The sequence below is a fragment of the Esox lucius genome, chromosome 22, assembly GCF_011004845.1.
Source record: "Esox lucius isolate fEsoLuc1 chromosome 22, fEsoLuc1.pri, whole genome shotgun sequence".
Classification (NCBI taxonomy): domain Eukaryota; kingdom Metazoa; phylum Chordata; class Actinopteri; order Esociformes; family Esocidae; genus Esox; species Esox lucius.
The window spans coordinates 13993243-14018792 of NC_047590.1; the positions used below are offsets into that span (position 1 = coordinate 13993243).

Consider the following 25550-nt stretch of genomic DNA (forward strand, 5'->3'; position numbering starts at 1 on the left):
CAGGTGATAAGTGACAACTCTGGGAACTGGTGTTTAAACGAATCTTTATTGGTCATTGATATGTTTCAGTCCTGAGTGGGAGACGATTTAAATGATGTCTTTAGCTGGTGTGAATGGATAGATGTACCTACACATCCAAAACTATTATGCTAAAAGAGGACTATGTTAGAGAAATGATGACGACCCTGCATGCATGGTACTGTTCTAAACCAATCCTCTATGAGGTTAAACCACTGTGCTTTGTGCCAAGACTAAACTGAGCTATTGCGATTGAAAAGCCAATTGACCATGTAGCCAAGACTCAAAGCGCAGCGGTGGAAAACACGAACAGAGATACCACGATTCACCACAATTCACCCTCCATGCCGGTCGGTTAGTGATTAACAGCGAGGGGGCGTGTGTTGAGCGGGTTGTATAAACACACTGATGAGACTCACGTTTCCCCCGGCCGGCGAGTACTGCACCTTGTCCAGGGAGCCGCACTTAGACTGGACATGGCTAAAGTCCAGTTTAACACTTGGAATGAAGACCTGAGGACGACAGTATCCACACACTGAAACACTCCACATTCATCTTTTCTTTGTTCATCCTTGCTACCCCACTAGTTTTTTCATTCATTCATTCCTTTTCCTACTCATTCAATAACCAACCGGTCCATTTGTTTATCGAACAGTCATCAATCCATCCATTCATCCATGTATTTGATTTTGTTAAATAAGCATTCTTTTTAGGAAATGCCTGTGAACGAGCATTTCACTGTTACTCCTGCTCTCAGCGACAGATGGATTTGATCCCTCCACCCGAGCATTCACCCACAAAGGACTCCGACTGCAGATATCCATCCGAATGTTCGTAGGACATTGATAAGATAATCATAAGCATGTAAAGAAAGTAACTTCGCCGTGAATCATTTTTGCTCCACAAATGTATACTGTTTTGTTGAGGATTCCCAAGATACGAGGCACACCGTTAAAAGAGGATGAAGAACAGATAAAACGAACAAATGACAATAATACTAGATACTAGAAAAAGAAGGTCGACGCTGGAAGAAAAGGTTGTGGAAAAGAGGAGAAAGGGAGGAAAACGGCCAGGGGGATGGACAGAGAGCAGAGCAGCAGTACATACATTGCCTCCATGGGGAGAATGCTTCAGGTTATCCATGGATCCACACTTTGATGAAACATGACTGAAGTCCAACTTCTGGTTTAAAATCTGAATCTAAAAATCAAAAATCGAAAAGAAAGAAAAAAGAAAGAAAAAAAAAACATCTATACCTTTTTACAAAAGGCGTGAATAGATGAATGTTTTTTTAATTTTATTTTACATTATACTATTGTATTTGAGTGGAAAGATTAATTACTGATACAAATACTAATACATTACGGCTGATCATGCAGCGCTGCAAGTGACATTTTTGAACGTGTAAATAACGAAGAAAAGAAGAAAAAGATAAGGCCTACACTGTGTTCAAAGGCACGAGGGAAGGGGATGGGACATGATTGAATGAGTGAACACAGGCTGATACGTCTCTAGAAAGAAGAAACCTGGCCTACAGACCTAGTCTTTCATCAACCAGGCCATGCCCTGGATTCTCCCGTCATCTGAGGACACACAAAGTGTGCCAATTAAACACAGACACACACACACACAAACACACACACACACACACACACACACACAAGTGGGAATGCTCGCCCACAGTGTCCTGTAGCACAGTCATACAGATGTAGTTAAGTGGTGTCAGGTAGTCTAGCGGTTTACAGTGTTGGGCCAGTAACCCAAAGGTTGTTGGATCGAATCCCCGTCCTGATGAGGTGAAAACGTTGGTTGTTCAGGCCTTTTGCAAGGCAGTTACCCCAAATTGGGCCAGGGTCGCCGTCGCCTGTAGTTGACTCATACATTTCCACATTCACTGTGGCAAGAGAGGCCTACAGATCCCTTGACATTTAAATTGGGTTCTTAGAGGCTTCTTTGAGAATCTTTCAGTCAGTTCTTGGGCTGCATTTGGTAGGACGGCCTGTTCTATGTAGATTGACGGTGGTCTGGAATTTTCTCTTTTTGTAAATTATCTGTTGGACAGTAGAATGACGCACTGAATTACCTGGAAATGGCTAAGTAACCCCTCCCAGATCTAGAGCATCAATAATCTTTTTTTTAAATCTCTTTTGATGTAAGATGATGTGTTTCACACACCCATATAGTTAAGACCAAACCAGACCAAGTATTTAATCTTTATGGAAGGCATTACCCAAGTTACTCTCTAATGGTCTAATCACTTGCAACAGTTTTGATGCACCTGATTCTTATATAAATCTGATGGTAAAGGTGTACTAACTTTTTTTGTGTAATGAAATTGGAATATTGTTTATTTTAATTGCATAAATGGTTTCACAGTATTTTTGTGATTTTTAAAAACGTAAAAACTTTATCAATGAATGTCGTTCAAATTTAGCTCAAATATCCATCTGTCTGATTATGTAAAAAAAGGACAACTTTCTAAAGGGTGTACTTACTTCTTACATAACTGTATTACACACTTTGCATGGGTGAAAGCTCCCGATACTCTAGATAGTGTGCCTTAATATTCACCTACAACAAATACATGCAGAGAATCATACTGTATATAACTGCATGCAACATTGCAGTTAAATCACCACCACAAAATAGAGATTTCCCATAGTTTTTACTCTGATTAATTACAAGAGCATATTATTATGTGATTATTAAGTAATTGACTATGTCTTGCAATGTGTATCGGACAGGACATTTGCCCACCTCTAAACTGCTACTCTATGGCGTTCTAATCACAGAACAAAAGGTGATCGAAACTTGCCAACATGGATTCTTCATTCCTCATGCCTTCTAAAAGAATAGCAGTGATTACACAGCTTGCTGGTTGAAAATGTAGTCAACAGAGTGAGGGAGGCAAAGTGAGTGGACATGCTGAAATGTTACCTGAATAGGGCCTGATGAAGAACCTATTACATTAACAAAGCCGCAGGTACTCATATGTAGATTTTTCTTTTGCCTTTATCTCATATACTGTTAGCCTAGTTTCAGATCTAGTTGTGCTGTGTAACCAAAACCAATGGTTGTCACCATGCCAAACAGCCATAGATGTGAACAGAACAGAACAAACTGATCTGGATCCAGGCTAACTGTACTGTACTGGAGATGATTGGTTAGACTGTTGTAGCTGAACATTCTGGTTCTAATCTGCTTTTCATTATCGTGTCAGAGATCAAACAAAACTTTAACCAATCACTCGCATCCATAAACAAGGCCGAAGATAAACAACTCTCAACCAATCAGAACAGAGGGAAGAAAAACATCGCTCAATAAGAAGGGAAGGTCAGTGTACCCAGAGATGGTAGTACAACACATGGGAGGAGTGAGAGACTGAGGACATCGAAGGACCGGAGACAGACGGAGGGCTTTGGAATGAACTGACCAAGAGAGATGGAAGAAGTGACAGCAGAATAAAAAGAGAGAGAAAGAGAGAGAGACAAGACCGGTGGCTGCTTTGTTATAAAACTCCATGTCCCCTGATTGGTTTCTCATCTCACCTGGCCTCCTTTGGGCTGGTACTTCATGTTGTCTGTAGATCCAATTTTGGACTTGACATTCTTTAAGTCGGGCAGCGGCTGGTTGACGACACGCAGCTGCTTGGGTGTGGTGGAGGGCGACTTGGGCGGTGTGCGTATCACAGCAAACTTCTTTTCTTGGGTAAGAAGGCTGAATGGGAGACAATTGGTCGTCAACTGTCTCGCAGAGGAACTGTCATTTTCATTTAATCCCTACGAAGCCAGGCTCTGTGAGACACACGCAGGCTTTCCTCTCCGGTCTGGGATTTGAACCAGCGACCCTCGGGTTGCTGGCCCACTTCTCTAACCTATTAGACTACCAACCTGAGAGACTTGGGGGTGTGGCTGCAGGGGGTGCGACTCCCGGGGGTGCGGCTGGAGTAACTGGGAGGGGTGCCTGGAGTGACCGCTGTGGAGCCAGGGGTGTGGGGCGTGGAGGCTCCACTCCGGGCCGACCGGGAACGGGCAGACGAGTTGGTGCCAGCTGGATGGAGGAGACAGAGAGGTTACAAAAAGGTTGGGGAGGAAGTGTAAGAGAGGCAGAGAGAGACAGACTGACAGAGTGAGACTGAGAAAGAGACAGACAGTGAGAGACAGACAGAGATACAGGAACAGAGACTGAGACACAAATAAAGTGTGAGAGAGAGTGTGATTAAGACTCTGAGAGAGAAAGAGAAGTGGTGCTTTATTTTTTGCTATTTTTGTCTTACAATGTTGTATGTAGAGTATTGACACATGACAGCATTTGACAACCACAACTGGAGCCATTTCATTTTAACAAAGAAGACAATGAAGTAGAATTCAACCAAAATGCATTGAAGCAAGCAGAATGATTGTGATGCATATGCCAGGAAAGACAAGACAGTCCCAGAGTGAATTCACACAAAAGGAATCAAAAAGTATTTTGGATTTTGTGTTTTTGTGTGTTGTAGTGACACCTGATTTGTGAAAAGATTATGTTGACGCCCAAAACAAGGATTTACATGGAGGGAATCGCTGCGCTTCGTAATACTCCGGTAAAATTATAGACAACAAAGCTATGCACTTCGTAATACTCTGGTAAAATTATAGACTACAAAGCTATGCACTTCGTAATACTCTGGTGAAGATAGACAACAAAACGCAGTTTAGAAGTAAGTTGAGATGACAAAAAGGGTTACGGTCAAATGACGTGTGGTTGAAGTTAGGATTAAGGTTAGGGGTAAGGTTAGAAAACAAAAAACAAATGCCACTGATTTCAAATAGTAAGAATTGGCATTTGAGCCGGTTCTGTTCATATCCACAATTCTCTATCAAAACCTAGCACCCTTTAAAGCTACATCAGCCTGCTATGGTACCTAGTGACTGTACTAAACATACAGTAGTATAGTATTTTATTGCATCAATTCATTTTGAGCATTTTTGCACAAATCCAGTCTCCCTAAAACACACACAAACGCACAAAATCTGGCCTGCAAAATGGGGCATCTTTGCACAAACAGTCCCTGAAACGCACAAAAGTGCATGAAAGCCTTGACATTTTTGTATGTTTTAGCGCAAATTCACTGTGAGAGTGTGTAGGGACAGAATATAATATACATTCACAGACCAATAACATGGTCACTGACTTCCCCAAAAACACAAAACAAAATGGCTGACCTATTAGCATGCCAACAGAGCTAGTGAGAGACAGGCAAAATGGTGCTGATGAGAAAATGTACTAATCTTGGATCTACCTGCGACGCTATGGGACCTCCCAGACCTATACTCCCCTCTGGGCTCAGTTTGAATTGCTACAAGAGGAGAGGGAGGAGATAGAGGAGGTGAGGTGAAGGAAGGAGGGAGTTAGAACTGGAGGAGCTTATGTGTAGGTAGAGAAGTTGGAGGTTAATAAACAGGATAGTTGTGGGATAAAGAGAGAAATATAGTTGAGGACAGGAGAGCGTCCAATAATGCTCAAATCACAAATTGTTGATTGTTCGCCAAACAGTTTCCAAACTCCCGTGTATCTAGTCTTGTCACATCCAGTGTTACCTACAGCCCAACCCTACAGTTGATGATCACGTCAGGCCCTCCTCATAGGCGTTCAAGCCAAGCCATTACACTTTTTTTTCCACACTAGCCCTGGAACCAGGAAGACACACAACCGTTATGTGTGTTAGGGCACGCCCACCGACACGACAACCTCAGTTAGCTTTGCGTGGGCCCAAACTGCCTGAAGGGCTTGCTTGAACTGAGATCAGGAGATCAGGAAATCCCTGCTAACAACGTTTGTGTAGATAACGTCTTTTTCTCATACAAAAATCTTTTTTGTCTACATACATATGGGCATGCACGGTTTTAAAATACAGTACTGAATATTGTTTCATTTGGGCAACAACAGTTTTGATAGATTCACGGTTGAGACGCTCCTCGTTCCAGTAGTGTGTCACACTCAGGTATTCACACGTTTAAACACCATACTACGTCATTGTTGGAGATCCCCGTATATGGGGAGCCTCGGGATGAAGAGGTTAAGTGTATGGCTGTGGCAAAATGAGATAGCACTGGTTACCATAAGTCATCTGTCTGAAGAGTTGTGTGTGTGTGTGTGTGTGTGTGTGCGTGTGGATGGTGGGTGGGGTATTACAGGTTGGCCTGCGGGGGGCAGGGCTGGTGTCCTGCTCTGTTGGAGGTGCCCGGCGGGGCAGGGAGGAGGCAGGCCTGGGCAGGGAGGACCTTTTCTCTGGACTGCGGTAGGTTCCCTCCTGTAACACACGACAGACATGAATGAGCACCTCGCAGACAGACACACACCATCGGCCTGGCAGTAACCTGCCGCCAGCACTTGGTCACAGAGGACTAAAATGAAACAATTGAGAATTCAAATGAACAACTGCGACATTGATAGTTAATAAGCACAGCTATAAAGACTGTATGAGGACAGAGGGAGGCCACTACTCTAAAAGGCACCATGTCTTCTCCTTTCCTTACCCCTCCTTACCTTTTTTTCACTGCGTCCCCGCCTCTGCAGTGCGGGGGAGGGGGAGTGTCTGCCTGAGCAGGCGGAGGAGGGGCGGGGCCCATATAGCTCTCTCTCCACTAGGGGTTTGCGTTTAGTGAGGGAACATGCAGAGTTGGGTCTGGGGGGTAGGTCCTCTAACCCCCGGGTTAGTCTGTGATTTTTTAAGGCAGTGCGTGTGAGGCTCTGGACGGTAGCCATGGCAACGCAGGCGGGATGGATGGATGACATGCAGGATAGACAGAGTGGTGCACAAGAAGGACAGATGTGAGACATGCTCTGAGAAAGGTGTGAACACAGGGGCTGGATGAAGGTCAGAAGAAAGTGGGAGGGTTCTGCGACATGAGCTCAACAGATTGTTTAAGTGACTGGAAGGAAAATGGAACATGAGGAAAAATGCGGCATTCAGGAGATGCACATGAAATTTAAAATAATCATATGGATGGGGGACTGCGTGGAAGCAGGAATATTACTCACAGAGGTCCTTTCCCGAGATTGTTGGGCCACACTAAGTGGAGGCCGGGCCTCCGTAGCTGAAGTGAAGAAAAATGTAGAGTGAGGTGTTAGAGATGGGCCAGCAGAGGGCGATATCAGCCAACACACACACACACACACACACACACACACACACACACAGACACACAGACACACACCGACAGACACACACACACACAGACCCACAGCTACAGCAATGAATAGCGTGCCAGATAGTCTAGATCGGTATACAACCCACAAAAAAATCTCACACACTCAAACACACACGCAGTCCTCTTTCCATCTTTAATAACCACTGAACCAGAAACCTCCTCATACAACTGAGGCCTTCTCATTTCATTACCTTGAAGGACGCAATTCCCTACTACATTCAGACGTTTTTCAGTTCACAGAGCAGCAAACCATACACCTCCCAGTCACTTCCACCCGAGAGAAGAGCAAGCGAGGTATGGCTCGAGACAAAACCACAACAAAACCACAACTATATTCACCAAAACATGGGACTTACAGCTTGGATTATGGTAGGGTAACATGATTCTTGACAATAAAACAAAAGAAAAAATGATGACCAATAATACATTGGGATACACCTAAAGGAAAAAACAGCAAGAAAAACCTTTGGTGATGGGTCTGCAGTGCACAGGAGGCTTTTGGACAGCTACATTGCATTGGTTTCCCTTTTTTGAGAACAGTAGGTCACCTGGTGGCTTGTGTCTAGCAGAGGCGTAGTGCGAAGGAGGTCTAGATTGTCTGAACGTAGCAGCTTTGACTAGACTCCTTCGAGTGGGAGAGCGGTTCTGGAGGACTGATACTTTACACTGTTCAGTTCTTTTAGTCCCCACTAACAAAGAGGAGAGACAGGGTTAAGAAAAGGAGTAAAAATATTATGGAATGTCTTTTTTTCCTCACATTAAAAGCATTGTAACATTTCCATGTAACAAACAAGGTATGGGTCTCAAGACCTTGACAAGGTGTCGACAATGCCGTATACAACTTACAACCAAGAGTCATTTTTTTCTTTTTGACATAACATTACAGTGCAGTTGTGACCAAGATAAACAGCGCAGTGCGGAAACACAGGCAATCTAACAAATCGAGTGCTAAAAAACCTTTTCTCTTCTTCTCCTCCTCCCTTGGACGACGACTGATGGGTTCTCTGCGAGGAGGCTTGCGCTCAGGTGTGGTGACCCGTCCCTGACCTACGCCGGAGGGTCTCTTTTTAGAGGGTCTCTCTGCCAGGGCAGTCTTTGCAGGACTCTGCGTTGTCAACAGTGCTTCAATCTGCTCTGTTATTACGCTTCTGTCGTCATCTGCAGAACAGGATGAGATAGGACATGTGGGTAAAGCCTGCACACAACTGGCTCGTATGAGCCTTCTTCCACATTGCTCTAATAAATAAAATGGCATCTACGTTTCATGCACGTTTCAAGTTTTCCACCATGTAAATTGTGCATTGTCGTTTAAAGTCCAATTTCAAAGCTTGTCCAAGTAAAGTAGCCTTGCACAAGCTTTGGCAGATACTGTAACACAAATGGATGGCTTACTCAATTGAAACAGATATAACGGTCATAGCATTTTTCATCTCTGGCAGTATTTGCATGCACATTTTGGGACTAATACCTTGAGAATCCACCCAGCCACTGTCGGTGTCTAACATGGAGACATCCATGGTGGTCTCGTCTTGAGCTGGGGTCTGGCTCTGCAGTAAGTCTGAGGTCTCTGTCTCCTCTGGACTGCAAACTTTCATGTCAACCTCCAACTCCACCTCCACCTCGCCAGACTTTTTCGTCCCCTTGACCACCTCTTCTTTGTCATCGTCCTTCACAAACTTTTGCTCCTCCTTCTCTTCCTCTTTTCCCTCTAAGGTTTGTGCGTGGTCATTGTCTGAGCAGGCAGATAAATTAGTCATGTGATCAGCGTAATCCCATTCATCGATCGTAGGTGCAGTAGCGTCACATGATTGGTCATCACCAGGAACAGCATACCCCAGGCCTTCAGGCTTTTTTATTGCCTCCTCAACTCCATCCACCACCCTCACCTCTTCTGACACCTCTTCCTCTGCATGGTGACTCTCCTGCTCTTTCACCTTCAGGAGAAAATGAGGGTCTTCACCTTCCTCCAAGACTTCCTCAGCTACTTCTATATCATCATCCTCCTCCTCTTCCTCAACTTGTGCCTGAGGTATGACTATAACTGGAGAACTTACAGATATTCTTTTCTCTGGACTTTTCTTATCCAGCTGTTCTGTGGATTCTTCAACATCAGCAGTGCTTGCGTTTGAGGGGGTTGGTGATGTTTCTCCAGGTTTGGGCCTGGCCTCTTCTTTTGGAATGTCAGCCTCTTCTGGTACAACCTCAAGTTTGCTTTCACGCTTCTCCTGGGCATTGATGATATGCACCAATGAATCTGGTGATGATGTCATGGGGCCTTCTGTGTTTTCTCTCTCAGTTTCTTGACCATCATTTGTCTCTATATCAACTGTGTCTGATTTCTCCTCCACTTTCTTCATCTCTGGATTTTCAAGGCCAGTGTTCAGACATTTCCCAGTCCTTGCCGACCCCACCTCTGCTTTTGTTTCCTTAGCATTGGTTCCTTTGAAAGTCACAACATTTTTAGCATGAGACTCAGTGGTTGCACAAAGCTGGGCTTCCTTCATCTCAGTGGCAAAAGTGAATGCAAAGTCTGGTGGTATGGGAGAGGCTTCTCTGGAGAGGTCTTGCTCTAACTCCACCTCAGGAATAGCTTCAGTTTTGAGGTCCCCAGGAAGACCACTCTCTAGTCTGAACTCTGTCAATTTATCTTTGGATGGAGCCACAGGGATCCTCAGGCGATCTGGTTTGACACCTACCGTGACAGCTTTTTCAAGCATCAAAGTTGTCTTAACTGTTCCTACAACCAAATCCTTTCTTTCTATTTCTTTGTCTTTTTTCAGAGAAGGTTCTGGGTTGTCAATGTCCTCCCTCTGGTTTGGTTGTTGCAATGCAGCCTTTTGTTCACAAGCAATGACTCCCAATTCCTCGTCACTATCCCCTTCAGTTACCGTGGGGAAACGTTGGTGTGGGGAGCCCACAGGGCTGCGTAGATCAGCTGGCGAGGGCATAGGCCCAGAGTACTCACTAAACACACAGTAACCAAGCTCCTCCTGCTGGCTCTCTCCTCCACCTACCACCTTTGGTGCCTGCTGATTTCCCAGCACCAGCTTTGCCAGAGAACTGCCCACAAGAGCAGCAGATGGACAGGCAGGGACCGATCTCCTTCTATTATGCCGCTCCACCTCCCTCTTTTCCAGGGTCAGTTTGGGTTTCACACCAGCTAAGTCCAGCATCTCAGGAAGGTCAGTGGATGGGTCATTCAAATGCGTGAGGTGTTGCTTCATGGTTGAGAGTGAAACCTCAGAAGACTGTGGTGTCTTTGAGGTTGTTTCTTCAGGTGAATCAGCCGGGGCTTCAGTGGTAGAGCCCTGTAGAGCTATCTCAGGAGTCATAAGAATAATCTGGCTCTCCAGCGATGGGTTGGTTAGAGGAATGTAACCTATGGATTCCTCTAGACCTCCTGAAGAGATTTCTGTAACAGCTGGAAGCGTTGGCTGGCTTTGCTCTCCTGCTTCACCTACTGACCCAACAGTAAAGTTCAGGGAGAGACTTCTTTGTTCCAATGACAATTTTCCAGGTGACAAACTACTACACACATCCTTCCTCTTAGGGAGATCCTCTAGTTTATCCACTGAACTGTCACTGGTCAACATCGTGCTGGACTTTGTCGGTTCTGTTGTTAAATGGCTAATTTCAAAGTTGGCCTTGAGAACCTTCTCTGATGGTGTTTTCTCACAGACATTACTGAGCTCATAGTAACCTTCAGCATGTTCTTCTGGTTTTTCAGTATCGCTTTGTTTAGATGTTTCAAAGTAGGCTGTCATTCCAGACTCATCCTTTGAAGTCAATCCCGACACATCTTTGGAACGCATTCCAATTTCCTCGTTTGAAGAGATTTCAGAGTTATCTTTTAAACTCAGTTTGTCTTTTAAATTGTCAGATACAGATATTTGTATTTCCTGCTTTAGTTCCTCTCCTTCACTATTACCACTTTGAGGAGTGTCTTTTGTCTCAAATGAGAGTGGCCTGTCTGTGGCCAAACAAGGGCCAGTTTTTTTAGTTGTTTTCTCTGATTTGATGTCTTTCTTGTCACTAACACCCTCTGCATTTGCTGCTAACTCACTGGGTATGACATGGTCATCATTTTCCTCTTCTTCCTCAATGTAATCTTTCAGGGGCATGTATATTGCTGAAATAGGAACAGAGTCAAGCTCTTCAACAGAGGGCTGTTTCTCAGCCGTGGTCTTGGGCTCTGGGATGTATTCCATCTCAGGTACCACACCAGGGGACTTTCCAGTTCCTTGCCTCTTTTCTGGTTCCACCAATGGCCGACCTGTCTTTGCATGTTCAGTGTTGATTGGATCGGTTTGATCACTGTTTGTAGGGGAACCAGACGAGGACTTAGAGATTGACACAGTGGTCTCTGCTCCCTCTGATGTTTCTCTTTCTTCGGCGGGAGTCACTAGGGTTTCCGGTGGGGTCGGCCCCCGTGGATTATCCTGTACAATGGCAGCATCACAAGAAGGAAGCTTCTCGGGATTCAGCAGCAGGCCTGCAATTAAATCTGCAGTCGTCTGTGCTGTTGATGACTTACATTAGCTTAGCTTGCTTTCTTTCCTTGCAGTTTCCACGAGCTAAAACTGGCACAGACAAGCAAAGCCCTAATCATATGGACAGCTGTCCGTCAAGCACAATATACAGCACAGAGCATACTAACTTTGGGCACTGGGAGCATGAATGCAGCAGAGTGCAATTTTATGATTGTCAGATGAACATAGCAGATGACAATGGGATAGCATGCAGCCACAATGACTGAATGATGAGCATGATTTTAATGTTTTTTTTTTTTATTAATCTGAAATAATTTATTTTAAAGGTCACAACATTTTCCCCTGTATTATAGTACTTCTTAAACCAACTAGTTAAAAACTAATAAACTATTTACAATGTCTGTGTTCATATGGAGTAATGGAAAGTAATTATATTTCTTATAGTACTTAAATGTTTCAAATAAAAGCAAGACATCTGGCACAGAGGTACGTGCATTGAAAATATATATATCTGGAGGCCCCCCAGACTTAGCATCTGAGGGCACATGAGGGATATGGCAGCCACTAGAACAATTCAAATGTAGAGTTAGCTTCCAGTCAATCCCCATATACCAATGTTGGAGTCAAATTTTGCAGATAGTGTCCTAAAGCTAAAAGAAATAATACAGCGTAGCACGGCGGTCATTCTAGTTAGTGCCAGTAAATATGATTAGCTTACTCAAAAAGGTTTCAGCCGTTTGAGTATCTACTAGGTCAACCTTATGAACCTCATAGCCTAAAGTATGTGGTGAATAAACAGATAATACAATAATAATATTTTTTGTAATTGCTATATAAAGAATATGTGAGGAAATCATGGGGCCAGGGAGCTGGTCCTTGATGTAATACTTATTCTTTTTTTTTTCATTTTTGGATTCAATGCCAATCTTTAACAACACATAAATATGCAATGACTTAGGTCAGTACTTCTCAAAGCTCCCTAGCTGTTCAATGTATTAGATGTATTCTCAGGCTAGCACACTTGAATCTACTCGTCAACTAATCAGCCTTTAACTGTTCGATTGCTGCAAGCTAGTTCAGGGATACTACAATATTATGAGATTGCCGGGAGCCCTAGCAGAGGAATAGCAGCTAGTGATGGCCATTTGAGGCTTCATTATCGTTCTTCTAGCAGCAGGATATTATGCTAGCAGTGCTAACTCAAATTAACTTTTTCAAAATAAAAGGCATCATTGAAATATATAAGGCAATATAGTCTGATCTGTACATTTTATGTTTAATGTCTGTTCCAATGTTATTCTTGTCTGTTCTTTTTCACAGACTAGATTGTTAACTACATTGCCTTATACATTTCAATTATGTTTTTTATTGTGATAAAAAGAAAAATCTGCCAATATTGTGCTGCTAAAATAACGCTAATGAAGCCTCGAATGGCCATCACGAATGAAAGCCATTGACTTAATACACAATGGCTTTGGTAAGAAAAAAGCTGTACAATTCCAGAGAACGAGAGAAATTATACCCATAGAGTATGTGGGTTTTCTCAATGTCTCATAAAAAAAATATCTGGAAAAGGGGGGCCCTGGGTGGAAATATTTTTTTGTGAACCCTTGACATGCAGTTGTTCTTTTTCAACTGAAACTGTAAAAAACAACAACAAAATAATCAATTCATGATGGTGGGAATCATTTAGTGTCAGGAGTGTGGTGGAGATGGAACGTAGGTCCTTCGAGAACAAAGACATCTTGTACATTCTACATAACGATCTGTTTACATTCACTTCTGATGAAATGACAGTAACATGAAACTGAAAGCAAATAATACAGAGATAAATTACCAAAAGCCAAAAACAAAATCCAGTGAAAAAAAAACAACAGATTCACAATGAATCTTTACAATACAACACACCTTATATTTAGAACACTGACCGTCTCATTTGCAATGTAGCTGGCAAAAAACACTGAGCATGTGAGAAGTCAAAAGTGATCTAGTAGCCTCATCAAAATGTTGGATCAATGAAAGCACAAAAATGAATAGCCTGCCCATGAAATAAGTACATGATATAAATGTGCTAGTGAGTTCACATTGCAGCAACAGCAGCAGCTACAAAACCAGTAGTGCAAAAGAGCTGAAGAAACGAAGCAGCGAACGAAACCACCTCCACATCACAGCCATCACATCAAAACAGCGACTGCACCTTATGCCAGCAGACGGAGTATAGAGAAACAGGAGAGTAATCATGCAGACAGCAATACATACTGAGCACAAGATAACACACACATACACATTCATACACAAACACATTCACACACAAACACATACACACAAGCACACCTTCCTCTGATGGCTTCTCCAACTCAGCCAGGTGACTCCCCCCGTTGAGGACTTTTAGTGTCTCAGCCCTCGGGCTGGCCAAAGCCTGGGGCTCGCTTACTATATCAGCCTGCTCTAAGAGCATATCTGTGGGCTGCTCATCAGAGTCCTCCCCTTGTTCACCTGGGTGCTCCATCTCAGGAGCTGCTGTGACTTGGGTTCCCTCCACCTCCTCCTCCTCCTCTGAGGGGTTAGGAACAACCTCTAGTCTCTCCTCTTTGTGAAGACATAGACAGAACAAGAACATGGATATGAGAAACGTACAGGGTATATGATGGGACAACAATGATGAGACACTTCCAGCTCTGTTGAAGGGAATGACTTACAGTGCAATATCTAATCTATACAAAATGTTGTGTTTTATCCTTAAAGCATTAAGGCATGCAGACAGAAAAGAATAAACCTATTGTGTGATCTCCTGTAAGAATTCTAGCAATTTTAGGTAGATTCTTGAATGGATCCTAAAAGGAAAAAGCTGGTCTTGTGAAGGGAGAAACTAAAAAGTAATTCCATAAATGTATATAAAGTGATTAGCATAAAGTCATAGGGAACAGAGTTTACGTGTGCATTCGAAAATTCCTTTTAGAATAAGAAAAGTATTTGAATGCCTCAAGTACATTTGAAAAAATATTTGGAGCACAAAAATTATTTGGAAACATTTGATATTTAAATTGTTTCCTGGTATAGGAGTGCTTTTGAATGTAAGGAGAGCTGAAAGCCCTACTGTGATCTACAGCAAGCTTAAATCAACAGGTGAGAAACAAAAGTAGCAAGACAGAAAGAGACAGAGAAAGACAGAGAAAAAAGAGACAAAGAGACAGAGACAGTAAGTAAAAGGAAAACTCAAAAAAGTAGGTAAAGTGAAGGAGGTTCAATTTCACAAACAGAAACTGGGTGAGGTATTAAAGTGTTTGGTGGAAGTTGAAAACTGAGAGGCATGGTCTACACTCCAGCGATCTACTAAGACCAAGAGAACTGAGGGATGATGGGAACAACGTTAGGGTGCTGAGTGACAAGGAGTCACAAAACAAACAAAGACAGAGGGATCAACCAACATCTATCCCTTCCAAGAAAAATGCAGTTGCCACTATAGGCCCAGACTGAAATGCTGTAGCCACAAAGTCAGATTCAACAGCCATATTTTGGGCTGTTGAATCTGACCTTAAATGAAGACAACTTCTTGGTCATTATTTAAGGTTAACATTTCAGAAGACAAATTACACAAATAGGTGGGGTTTAGTGGGTGGGTAAAGAACCTAGGGTTGACCAAGAGAGAGACATGAATGACGAATGAAAAAGAGGAAAGAGTAGAAGAGCCAGGCAGTCAGGGAAGTGGCCCGAGTCACTGTCATCATCCGGAGGAAGGTGGAGGAGTGTGTGTTACCTCCTATCTGATATGCAACACATCACTTCTGTCACAAACACACTCATCCCATCACCCTGTATAAGGGCGTATGACTGAGTGTGTGTGTGTGTGTGTGTCCGTCCGTGAGCTTACCTTGCTCCATCGGTCCGATCTGCTCTGCGGACGGGGAGGGGGGAGGGGAGGGAGGCAGGTTGGCAGTGTCCTCCACTGTGACAGGAAGAGAGACAGACAGGGAAGGCCAGACGTGTATGATGGGAACATTGAGAAATGGACAACGTCAACAGCACTGTCCTGGGTAGTTTGGGCTGTGTCTCTATTATTGGATCATGTGAGGGGTTGTTTTGCTGAGTCACTCTAGCAGAGAGTCTCCAATTTAGACTGATAAACTGGGCTCAGTGATTTGCTGTAGAGACACGTGTTCCTGGGTGGTCCTTGCTCTACGTTGCTGCCATCGGTGCATCTGAACTGCAGCAGCACGGCTTCAAATCAAACTCACTGCTCTTGTGGCAAAAACTCTCTCCTCTATCCTTCAGCCTTCTCTATCAAAGGATGAAACAGCAAACAACGGTATCTCAAAAAGGTTTTTATTAAAAAAGACTGTAAATGTGTACTATTAATATTAAATCACAAATATTCCACATTAACATAAGAGTTAAAATCCATGTTAAAATCCATGTTGCACTTACGAGTGAATTTACCTGTTGGTATTATAACAACCCTAATAGTAACCGGGATCCAAAAACTACAACACGGACGCCCTGCCACTAGTTTGATGGATTAGGGAAACATACGTAACACCCCTGAAATCGGACGTGTACGTGGATGTACCAACCCCAGACAGCACCTGGTGGAGGCACGGGCAAAATGGCATCCTTCCCTATAGACTAATCAGCAGCCTAACAGCGACAGAGCCGAACAACGATGATGTAATGGCACAGCCAGGGAAAGAGGATTGACAAGACAACTCACCTTAAGTTGCAGTATTTCCCAGGTCCCTGACACGACTTCTCACTATAGCCAGGTGTGACCATGTCAGCACAACAATCATGCCACAGGAAACCTTAATCAGAAGCCGATGCTCACGCTTCATTTTTGGCTTTATTCTTTCCAGGCCAGCTCAGCAACTATGATGGATGTGAAAACCATGTCTGGCTAAACCCGGTAGGACGAGACTATTTCTTGAAGTGTGAATCGGGTATTTTAGTGAACTCTGCCTGGGGTCAGTCTCCCAGCGGAGCCGTGAGTCTTATCCTGCTCCTGCGTGAGCAAAGCCATGCCCCTTTTGTCCCTGTCTCAGCCACACAGGCTAACGCTGGATCTGGATGTGGACAAACACACGCAAACACGCAAAATACACAGACACTCACACTTACACACATGCGTGGGGAATACACACACAAGCAGCGTCCGCCAGTGTCCACCCTACAGGACATTGGGTCCACTGGTTCGACGAACCCCGACGGCCATTTTACTTTACTCTCCCCGGTTCCTGAGAGGTCATGAAGCCCCCTGAAGTGGATCTGTTAATAACTGACCAAGTGATGGACAGATGAACTCGGAACCCTGGGGATTCACTAATTCAAGAAGGAAGGCTTCAAATGAGAGTTCTGACCCCTACGATGTCCCTTTTAAAACCTACAGCCGCGTGCCATTTCCTTGGAAAGCTAGGTCGTGTCGTGACCCTAACCCCAACCCCCACCCCCTTCAGTCTGCATGCGTGTCGGCTACGGAACCCCGGGCCCGAGGGTACGCCCCGCTCTCACCGGTCGTTCCCGCGTGTCCTCCGTTGTAGCCGTTCTCTCCGTGGGAGGAGTAGCCGTTCTCTCCGTGGCCGGCTGATTGGTGCTGGGTTCCGTTAGTGGGCGGGCCCCAGTGAGAGGAGCCACTGTCCTCGGGATGCCGACTGTCTGCCATGCCAACGGGACACTGAAGAGGGCAGGGAGAGGGGGAGCGACAGGGGTGAGAGAGGGGAAGGGAAACAAGAGGGGTGAAGAGGAGTGGGAGAAAAAGAGAGAACGATGAAAGATTAGGGCGATAAAAAAGGATGGCTGTTATCGATCAGTAAATGACACTGCAGTATTACACAATCCCCCCCAAGACCCTGTTCTGGTCTCCTAGGTATAATCTGACGGGCACATAGTTGGCAAACCTAGGAGCACATTATCTTCTCTGCATCTTGTTCTGGAGGCCGATGTTAAAACGATGTCGTTATTTGAGTCAATTGGTGAGGGCAGAGTGCACGTCTCAATCCCGTGCTCCGAAAGTGCATTCCTGAGTTAACCAATCACATCATTTTTGCCTTGAGGGCAGATATTCCTCCAGAACAAGATTCATGATGATAAAGGAATTACCCGTAAACCAGGCCCTAGGCTAACGTCTGGAAGTCTGCCACTAGATGGAGGCTGGGCACCAGTTTTTACCCAACCAGAACATGTAGGATATGTCTTTTCGGTCCGAACAACATCCCATTGGGCGAGACAGGGAGAGGGGTATGAGAGGATGAGATATGTTTGAGGGAGGGGTTATACCAAGTAAAGCAGGAGGACATGAATAGAAACGACCAGTGCTTGGAGCCCAGGAAGAATGGCTACTGCTTCAGCGAAAGCTAACAGGGAACCAAATAAAATTATGATGAAATAACAGACCACCGGTCATACTCTAAACTCCCTAAAATGCTCAAATTAACAGGAATCAGGCTTGCATTCCGATTCCCTGCCTCATCTACAAAAATCTGCATTTGAACAGACTTGACAAGAATTTAATCGGAAGCAAAGCCAAGGGTTTATTTGTACCATCTGCCATCTAATATTGAGTTGTTTATTGAAAATAACAGACAGTGTTCACACGTAGCCACAAACACATTAGCTGGCCCCTGTGACCATCGTAACTCAATTGGGAGCCCGAAGAGTAATTTGTCTGTTCGATTTGTCTCTTGCACTCTCCGGTGAGATTCATGCGCATTATCCAGCGGGCCTCCAGGGGCCCCGGAATGAGGCGGTTACCATGGCAACAGGCACTGCCAAATGAGTTGGGGGTCCCGCAGATGGGTCTGACACGTCTCTCAGAACCTTGACAGGAACGCACACACCCCATCCACCTGCATGACTATTACCTGCAGCTTTTACCGTGTCTTGCACTCCCTCCCTCTCCATCCGTGTCTCTCTTTCTCCCTCCCCGTCTCTCCATTTCTTTCACTTTCCCCTCTCTCTCGCTCCCTGGGCACTCTAGCTCGCTCCCTCTTTCTCTCCTCTTCCCTCTTTCATATCCTTTCTCAGAACCTTCCCTCTGGGTTTTCTCTCCGCTTTCTGCGGATATCCGCGGGCCAGGGTGTCAGCAGTGTTGCGGACCTCGTGGTTAAGTAAGCTAATATCTGCATGGATGGGATGGAAAAAACACAGAGACAAGACAAGCACCTTTGAAAGAGAAAGACAGAGAGGAGAAGAAGACAGAGGGAGAGACAGAGAGGCAGAGAGAGACTGAGAAAGGGAAGAGATACACACAAGAGAGAGACTGACACATTGAACTGAGCTGGGAATCTAAGCCGAGGCATGTCTAGCCCAGGTGCGAGTCCAGGGCACTGCTTTGCTGATGAGGGAATTAGCAACTCATTGACATGCCGAGGAAATACTTTTTTAATCTTTTGCTCTGGCTTCAATGTGAGGTGTGGAATTTGCTTTGTTGGAACGATGACACTGGTTCAGTGTGAAAGTATCGGAGTGATTTTCCGACGCAAGGTCTCGTGCAAACAGGACATTTTATTTTGCAAGCTTAAATACCTACAATCAAATCCTTATTTTCCTTCCATTACTCCCTGAGAAAATATCCCTCGGGATGGGAACAGGCACACATGAAAAGGGCGATCGTAACGCTGAAATCGTTTTCGGCTGGAGATTTTCAAGTCATCTCTGTTGTTGTGACATTCGTGTGTACCACTAGTAAACAACTCTGCCAGTGTGCAGGCCAGGGGAGAGGAGAATGTCTTCTCCTATCACTTCTAACACTGACGTGTTCTCCCTGGTTTGAACATGCACACCAGCTATCGTGGCCCAGCAAATCTAGCCTGGGGAGGCAGGGATTGGAGAGGGAGAGGGAAGGAGAGATGGCTGGTTAGGGCTCCGGAGGCCTGATCTTGGGTGTGGCGCGACTCGTGCCTCAAGTGCTCCATGAGTTTTACACAGGTCAGTGGGCCTAATTATCCACCATCCCACTCTCCGTCTCTCTTCGGTTGACATCGCTACTCCATTCCATCACTCCCCCTTTCACATTATTTTTCTACCCCTCTGTTCTCATCTCTTCCCCTCCACCCACCCCCTCGCTGTCATCCTCCTTTCCCCCGTTCCACTTTCTCCATCTTCTATAAGCCCCTACCCACCCGCTGCACCCCTCCCAAACTGGGTCAATCATCACGCCTCCCTGGGTTCTGCCCCGTCGGAATGTCACCCGCCACAGCGCTCCTGCCGGTGCCAGCCAATCGCAGTGGCTCAGGTCCTCCTGCCCCTGTAATCCCTGGGTTTAGTGAGGACACCGTTTGGGCACAGAGGGCGGGATAACAAGGACATAGGTCAGTTTGATTCCTGTGTGGCTATAGCTTCAGAGCGTGCATAATACCATCTCATTCGCTTCTGGTGACTCGGCGGAGTTAGCTGTCAAGGCAGTGCTCTAGCGGAGGGTGTGCACTGTACAAGAGAAGTCCTCGAGACTTCTTTACTGAGACCAAACCTTGGGGGCACTGTAGATAGGAATGAAAGGAGTTGACAGGATCACCTTTTGTAACAGTTAGACCAGGGGTTTCCAACCAGAGGTAATAGGACCATTGAGGATATGTGGCCTATCAACACAGGGACTTGAGAACACCGTTACCCCATAGAGTTCCTGGTCAAATTGACGTGACGGGCTACTATAGAGGCGGACCCGGCAGAACAAAATTCACACTGCGGCAAGGGAACCGAAAAAGGTTGGGAATCACTCAGACTATCCAATCTGTTCTAATCTGAGTTGAGCGCTTTGGATGATGTCTTAATATTCCAAGCTGGGATGAGGATATACGGGTGTGACCGTCTTAAAGACTGAACGCTTGATTTAGTTAAGCCCTGGACTGGTTTCTGGACTGGTTTTTCCCTACTCTGACTCAGTGGACCCTGTCATTAGCTCTCACCACAGAAGCCATTGACCAGAAGAGAAGGCACTGGGCTACACCATTAGCTGGAGGCCAGGGAGGCCAAATAGGAGGAAAGGTTCATTAAACTCAGTGAACTGGGTTGTTTGTATAAATCCTGGACAACTATGTGACATGTAAAGGTAGTATCCTGAGTATCGCAGAGTTAATCATGTTCATCATGTCGTTTCCGAATGAGAGACTGTTTGCATTTCCCAGGCTCCGTTCATCCATCCATCATCCATCCATTCAACCATTCATTTCCATTGAGAATGTCGAAAAGGGAAGTCCGCTACAATTCACGGTGGATACCAAAATCGCACAGTCATCCTGTGCAGTGGGACAGGTCGAACCGTTGCTAAGCAGCAGTATTGACTGAACAGGATAGGCTGTGGTTGTAGAAAGCACGAGGGCAGGTCGACCAGATTCCCTGCGTGCTGACCGAACAGACAGCTCTTATCCCATTTTTTCAGACCAGGGGAAAAAAACAAGTGGATGAAATTGTCACGATTCGGGGCGCGCCTCTACTTAACCGTTGCTCCACTTTAGGAGAGGAAAATCTCATGCACGTGGGCAGGCACGAGGCACAGTCACGAGCGCTGATATCTGAAAAGATGCACCATGTCTGGCCCCAATTACTGCCCCTACTGTACTAACACAGTCTACGCATGGTTGAAAGGCCTCCACTAAGTGGTTGTGAGTACCTGATCACCGATGCAATCCATCCTCCCATGGGCCAATACACCATTGTGCATTGCATTACACTGTAAATCACATCCACCTCGTGTATCAGAGGGTGAAATGAAGCCCCTGGACTTGGGTCATGTTCAGAACGATGTATCATAGCAAAACGAAAATGATGTTATTATTATATACATGTCCAGGTACTACCCGTCTGCTTCATTCTGTTTCGATACATGTTCTCGCTAATAAACACAGCCTCGGTTTAACATCATCACCGAGCGGCGTGGCGTTTTTTCCTTTTCTTGCTGCATTGCAGACGTCTGTCTCCAAGCTGCAGTCAGCCAGCCAGACACACGGGTCAGACACATACTGCAGGCTGGAGCTTGCCACCCCAAAAAGACCCAACACATAAAACCTAACAGCCTTATTCACTATAGTTATTAGGCTGACAGTTACTGAGACCTACTGCCCATTAACTAAGTTCTAGTCCCATGTTGCTCAGTTGGTAGAGAACGGCTCTTGGATCACTAGAGGTTGTGGGACCAGGTCGGAATTGAATGCACTCACTACTGTAAATAAGGGCGTCAGATTAATGAGTAAAATGTACATGAATATGTGTGTGTGTGCAAGCAAATAGGAGTTGGTGGCCACATGTCACATTGGACTTGAAAATGCCCTAAAAGGCATGTCCTTCACAGTCCCACAAAGGGATGTTATGCTACATAAATGCCTAACAATAAATCAATCATATCCTATTGCTGGTCAGTGGGGAATAAAGCCAGTATTGGCCTCACTGGTTGGACTGTTTATAAACTCTGAGAGGCCAGGCGGGGGTTTGTTTCTTTCCACTCTAATTGATCAGGCTGGACTTTTCATAAAATCTCATTAGTCAGGTTGGACCGTTTCCTGTTAGCGGGTGACAGAATAAACATAAGTGTCCAGAATGTATTTGTCATTAATTATTTGTCCAGAAGAAGCAATACAGGAGCTAAAATAGCTAAATTGATCAGTTCAATTATTAATAAGTGCCACTAAATGTGTAATTCGGTATTAATAAAACCTTAATGGATCCTCAACCAAATAAATGAAGATTAAGAGCCAACAGGATCCACTATTAAAAGGGATAGTACATTCTATTTCCTCTAATACCTTTCATGTTATCAAGGACTAAATTACCCACAATACTCACTTTATTGTCATCTTTTATTCCCTGGTAACTACAGCACTCAGCCACTTCAACAGATAAATTAAAACCATAAGTCGGATGAATCATGGGAGAGCAAGTGTTGAACATACCACAGTGCATTGTGAGAATTCTAGTAATAAAACCTTTTAGCCACTTAATTGAACCAGTCATTTTGAGTCGTATGAGACAACAAGTGGAGCATTTGCTAAATGGATTTGCTCAAACACTCAAATGTAACCTTCAGCTCAAGCTGCCTTTCCAAGTGTCTGTTGTCCCTGGTCTTACCTGTTATGATGTTGATTGACTTTGTCTCCTAACACAACAGCAGAAATCAGAGGATTGATGAAGAACACCTCTTGGTCACACCTATAGACAGGGAGAGACAACAAAGTTTGTTACATTTCTATTTTAGGCATTCAACCAATATTATACAGTGGATATAAAGTCTACACACCCCTGTTAAAATGCCAGGTTTTTGTGATGTAAAAGAAAGAGGCAAAGATAAATCATGTCAGGACATTTTCCACTTTTAATGTGACCTATAATGTGAACAATTCAATTGAAAAACAAACTGAAATCTTAGAGGGGGAAAAATGAAAAATAAAACCTTACAATAACTTGGTTGCATAAGTGTGCACACACCCTTATAACTGGGGATGTGGCTGTGTTCAGAATTAACCAATCACATTCAAACTCATGTTAAATAAAAGTCATTACACACCTGCCATCATTTAAAGTGACTCTAATTAATCACAAATAAAGTTCAGCAGTTCTAGTAGGATTTTCCTGACATTTTCTTAGTTGCATCTAAGAGCAAAAGCCATGGTCCGCAGAGAGCTTCCAAAGCATCATAGGGATCTCATTGTTGAAAGATATCAGTCAGGAGAAGGGTATAAAAGAATTTCCAAAGCATTAGATAAACCATGGAACACAGTGAAGACAGTCATCATCAGGTGGAGAAAATATGGCACAACAGAGACATTACCAAGAACTGGACCTCCCTTCAAAATTGATGGATAGACAAGAAGAAATCTGGTCAGGGAGGCTTCCAAGAGGCCTACAGCAACATTAAAGGAACTGCAGGAATATCTGGCAAGTACTGGCTGTGTCCTACATGTGACAAACTCCCGTATTTTTCATATGAATGAGCTATGGGGTAGGGTGGCAATACGGAAGACTTTTCTTACAAAGAAAACATCCAAGCCCAGCTGAAGTTTGCAAAAAAAAAACATGAAGTCCCCCAAAAGCACGTGGGAAAATGTGTTATGGTCTGATGAAACCAAGGTTGAACCTTTTGTCCATAATTCCAAAAGGTATGTTTGGTGCAAAAAAAAACACTGCACATCACCCAAAGAACACCATACCCACAGTGAAGCATGGTGGTGGCAGTGTCATGCTTTGGGGCTGTTTTTTTCAGCTGGAATCTGGGCTTTAGTAAGGGTGGAGGGAATTATGAACAGTTCCAAATACCAGGCAATTTTGGCACAAAACCTTCAGGCGTCCATTAGAAAGCTGAAGATTAAGTTCACCTTTCAGCACAACAACGACCCAAAGCACACATCCAAATCCACAAAAGCATGGCTTCACCAGAAGAAGATTAACGTTTTAGAATGGCCCAGCCAGAGCCCAGACCTGAATCCAATTGAACATCTGTCGGCTGATCCGAAGAGGCCTGTGCACATGAGATGTCCTCGCAATCTAACAGATTTGGAGCGCTTTTGCAAAGAAGTGTGGGAAAATATTGCCTCGTCAAGATTATTTTATTCCCAGGGCTGTGGAGAATAGTGTGGTTTAAGCGCAACCAGCAAAACAGACATAGAAATGCACGCACACATACACAACATTCAATCTAAACTTCACCACTAACAAGAACACTAATCCCTGTTGTTGCCAGATCGCCATTAAGTTATTTCCACAACAGAGTGGCCACCTCTTACTGACAATAGGTGGTGTAAGTTAGGGCAATCCACTCACAGGCGACAGTTGGATTAATGTTCTGGGCAGACCCCAACAGGTGGAGGATTTAAGCGGCTCAGTGTTTTCCCCAAAGCTAGTTACTTAACATGCAGAGTGGGACAGTGGGTCAAGTTGTGAGTCTCTATCCGTTTGACTCTGGCTGTTCTGCATGGGGGTAATACACCTCAAACATTTCACGTGTCCCAACATCTTTGGCAGATGTAAAGTCATGTGTAAAACAAAGTACGTTCTTTTTTATAATATATTTCAATACAAAGATATTTGAGCTAAATTAAGAATGATTTCCGATGAATAAACCATATTCATTAATAAAGGTAACCCAACTTAACAAATCACACGAAGAAAAGAGATCTTTGAAACCCATATATGCAATTTAAATAACCATTAATGCAATTTTACAGTGCAGAAAAAATTGGTGAAAGACCAGCTACAATGACCGCGGTTGCTCTGTTTGTCCGAACTAACTTCATTTAGCCGTTTATTGTAACTGTCCATCAGCCTTACATCGACTTGGACCAATTTCTGCCCACTCTTCTATCCAGCATTGATTCAACTGTGTCATGTTGGATGGCTTTGTGGCAAGCCCCCACAATTTCGTTAGGATTGTCCTACGCAGATTGCCAGTGGTCTGGAATTTTCCTACATTTGTAGATCCATTGGACAGGGGAATGCTATACTTTGAACTGCTTGGAAATGGCTTCGTAACCATTCCCAGACTCATCAGCATCAATAATATGCCCAGGATCTGAGAAGCGTGGGGAAATGCAGGTTGGCGTGTTGTTGACCGCTCTGGGTCCAGTAAGGTGTATTTACAATAGTGCACATCCTGTTCATGTTACAGGAGATCTTTGAAGGCCAGGAGCAGAATTTTCTTCTGAATATGTGTGTGTGTTTCTGTGTGTATGCGTGTCTGGCGCCTGAAACGGGTGAGGAGTGTGATTTATCTGAGCTGCAAGACTTGGCCTCTCAATGTGAGAGGGTAGGAGCGATGAGGTCACGCTGGAAGCTGTGCAGCAGGAGAAGGCTGTGGAGCTTGGCTACACGGAGGGGTAAAGGGATTTGGGGACATCTGTGCCCAGAGCAGCCATGACAAGTGCTGATCACAGAA

The 25550-nt window shown here is 44.5% G+C and overlaps 1 protein-coding gene across 11 annotated transcripts in view; it reads right to left on the reverse strand.

Moving 5' to 3' along the window:
- LOC105023134 (microtubule-associated protein 2) overlaps nucleotides 1-25550 on the reverse strand; it is a 51341-nt gene that overhangs the window by 3267 nt on the left and 22524 nt on the right. For 2 of the 11 annotated variants that reach the window (XM_020042402.2, XM_034289642.1), the window contains exons 3-16: nucleotides 22751-22831; nucleotides 17204-17366; nucleotides 15573-15647; nucleotides 14036-14290; nucleotides 8680-11703; nucleotides 8169-8369; nucleotides 7676-7900; nucleotides 7042-7097; nucleotides 6547-6750; nucleotides 6193-6310; nucleotides 5300-5356; nucleotides 3909-4068; nucleotides 3567-3735; nucleotides 438-530 (exon numbers count right to left, since the gene is read on the reverse strand). In XM_020042402.2, the coding sequence (XP_019897961.2) occupies nucleotides 438-530; nucleotides 3567-3735; nucleotides 3909-4068; nucleotides 5300-5356; nucleotides 6193-6310; nucleotides 6547-6750; nucleotides 7042-7097; nucleotides 7676-7900; nucleotides 8169-8369; nucleotides 8680-11703; nucleotides 14036-14290; nucleotides 15573-15647; nucleotides 17204-17354 (4788 nt within the window). In that variant the 5' untranslated portion in view covers nucleotides 17355-17366; nucleotides 22751-22831. The remainder of the gene's footprint in view (nucleotides 1-437; nucleotides 531-3566; nucleotides 3736-3908; nucleotides 4069-5299; nucleotides 5357-6192; nucleotides 6311-6546; nucleotides 6751-7041; nucleotides 7098-7675; nucleotides 7901-8168; nucleotides 8370-8679; nucleotides 11704-14035; nucleotides 14291-15572; nucleotides 15648-17203; nucleotides 17367-22750; nucleotides 22832-25550) is intronic. The other 9 variants (XM_034289646.1, XM_020042405.2, XM_034289644.1 and 6 more) reach the window with 9 other exon arrangements.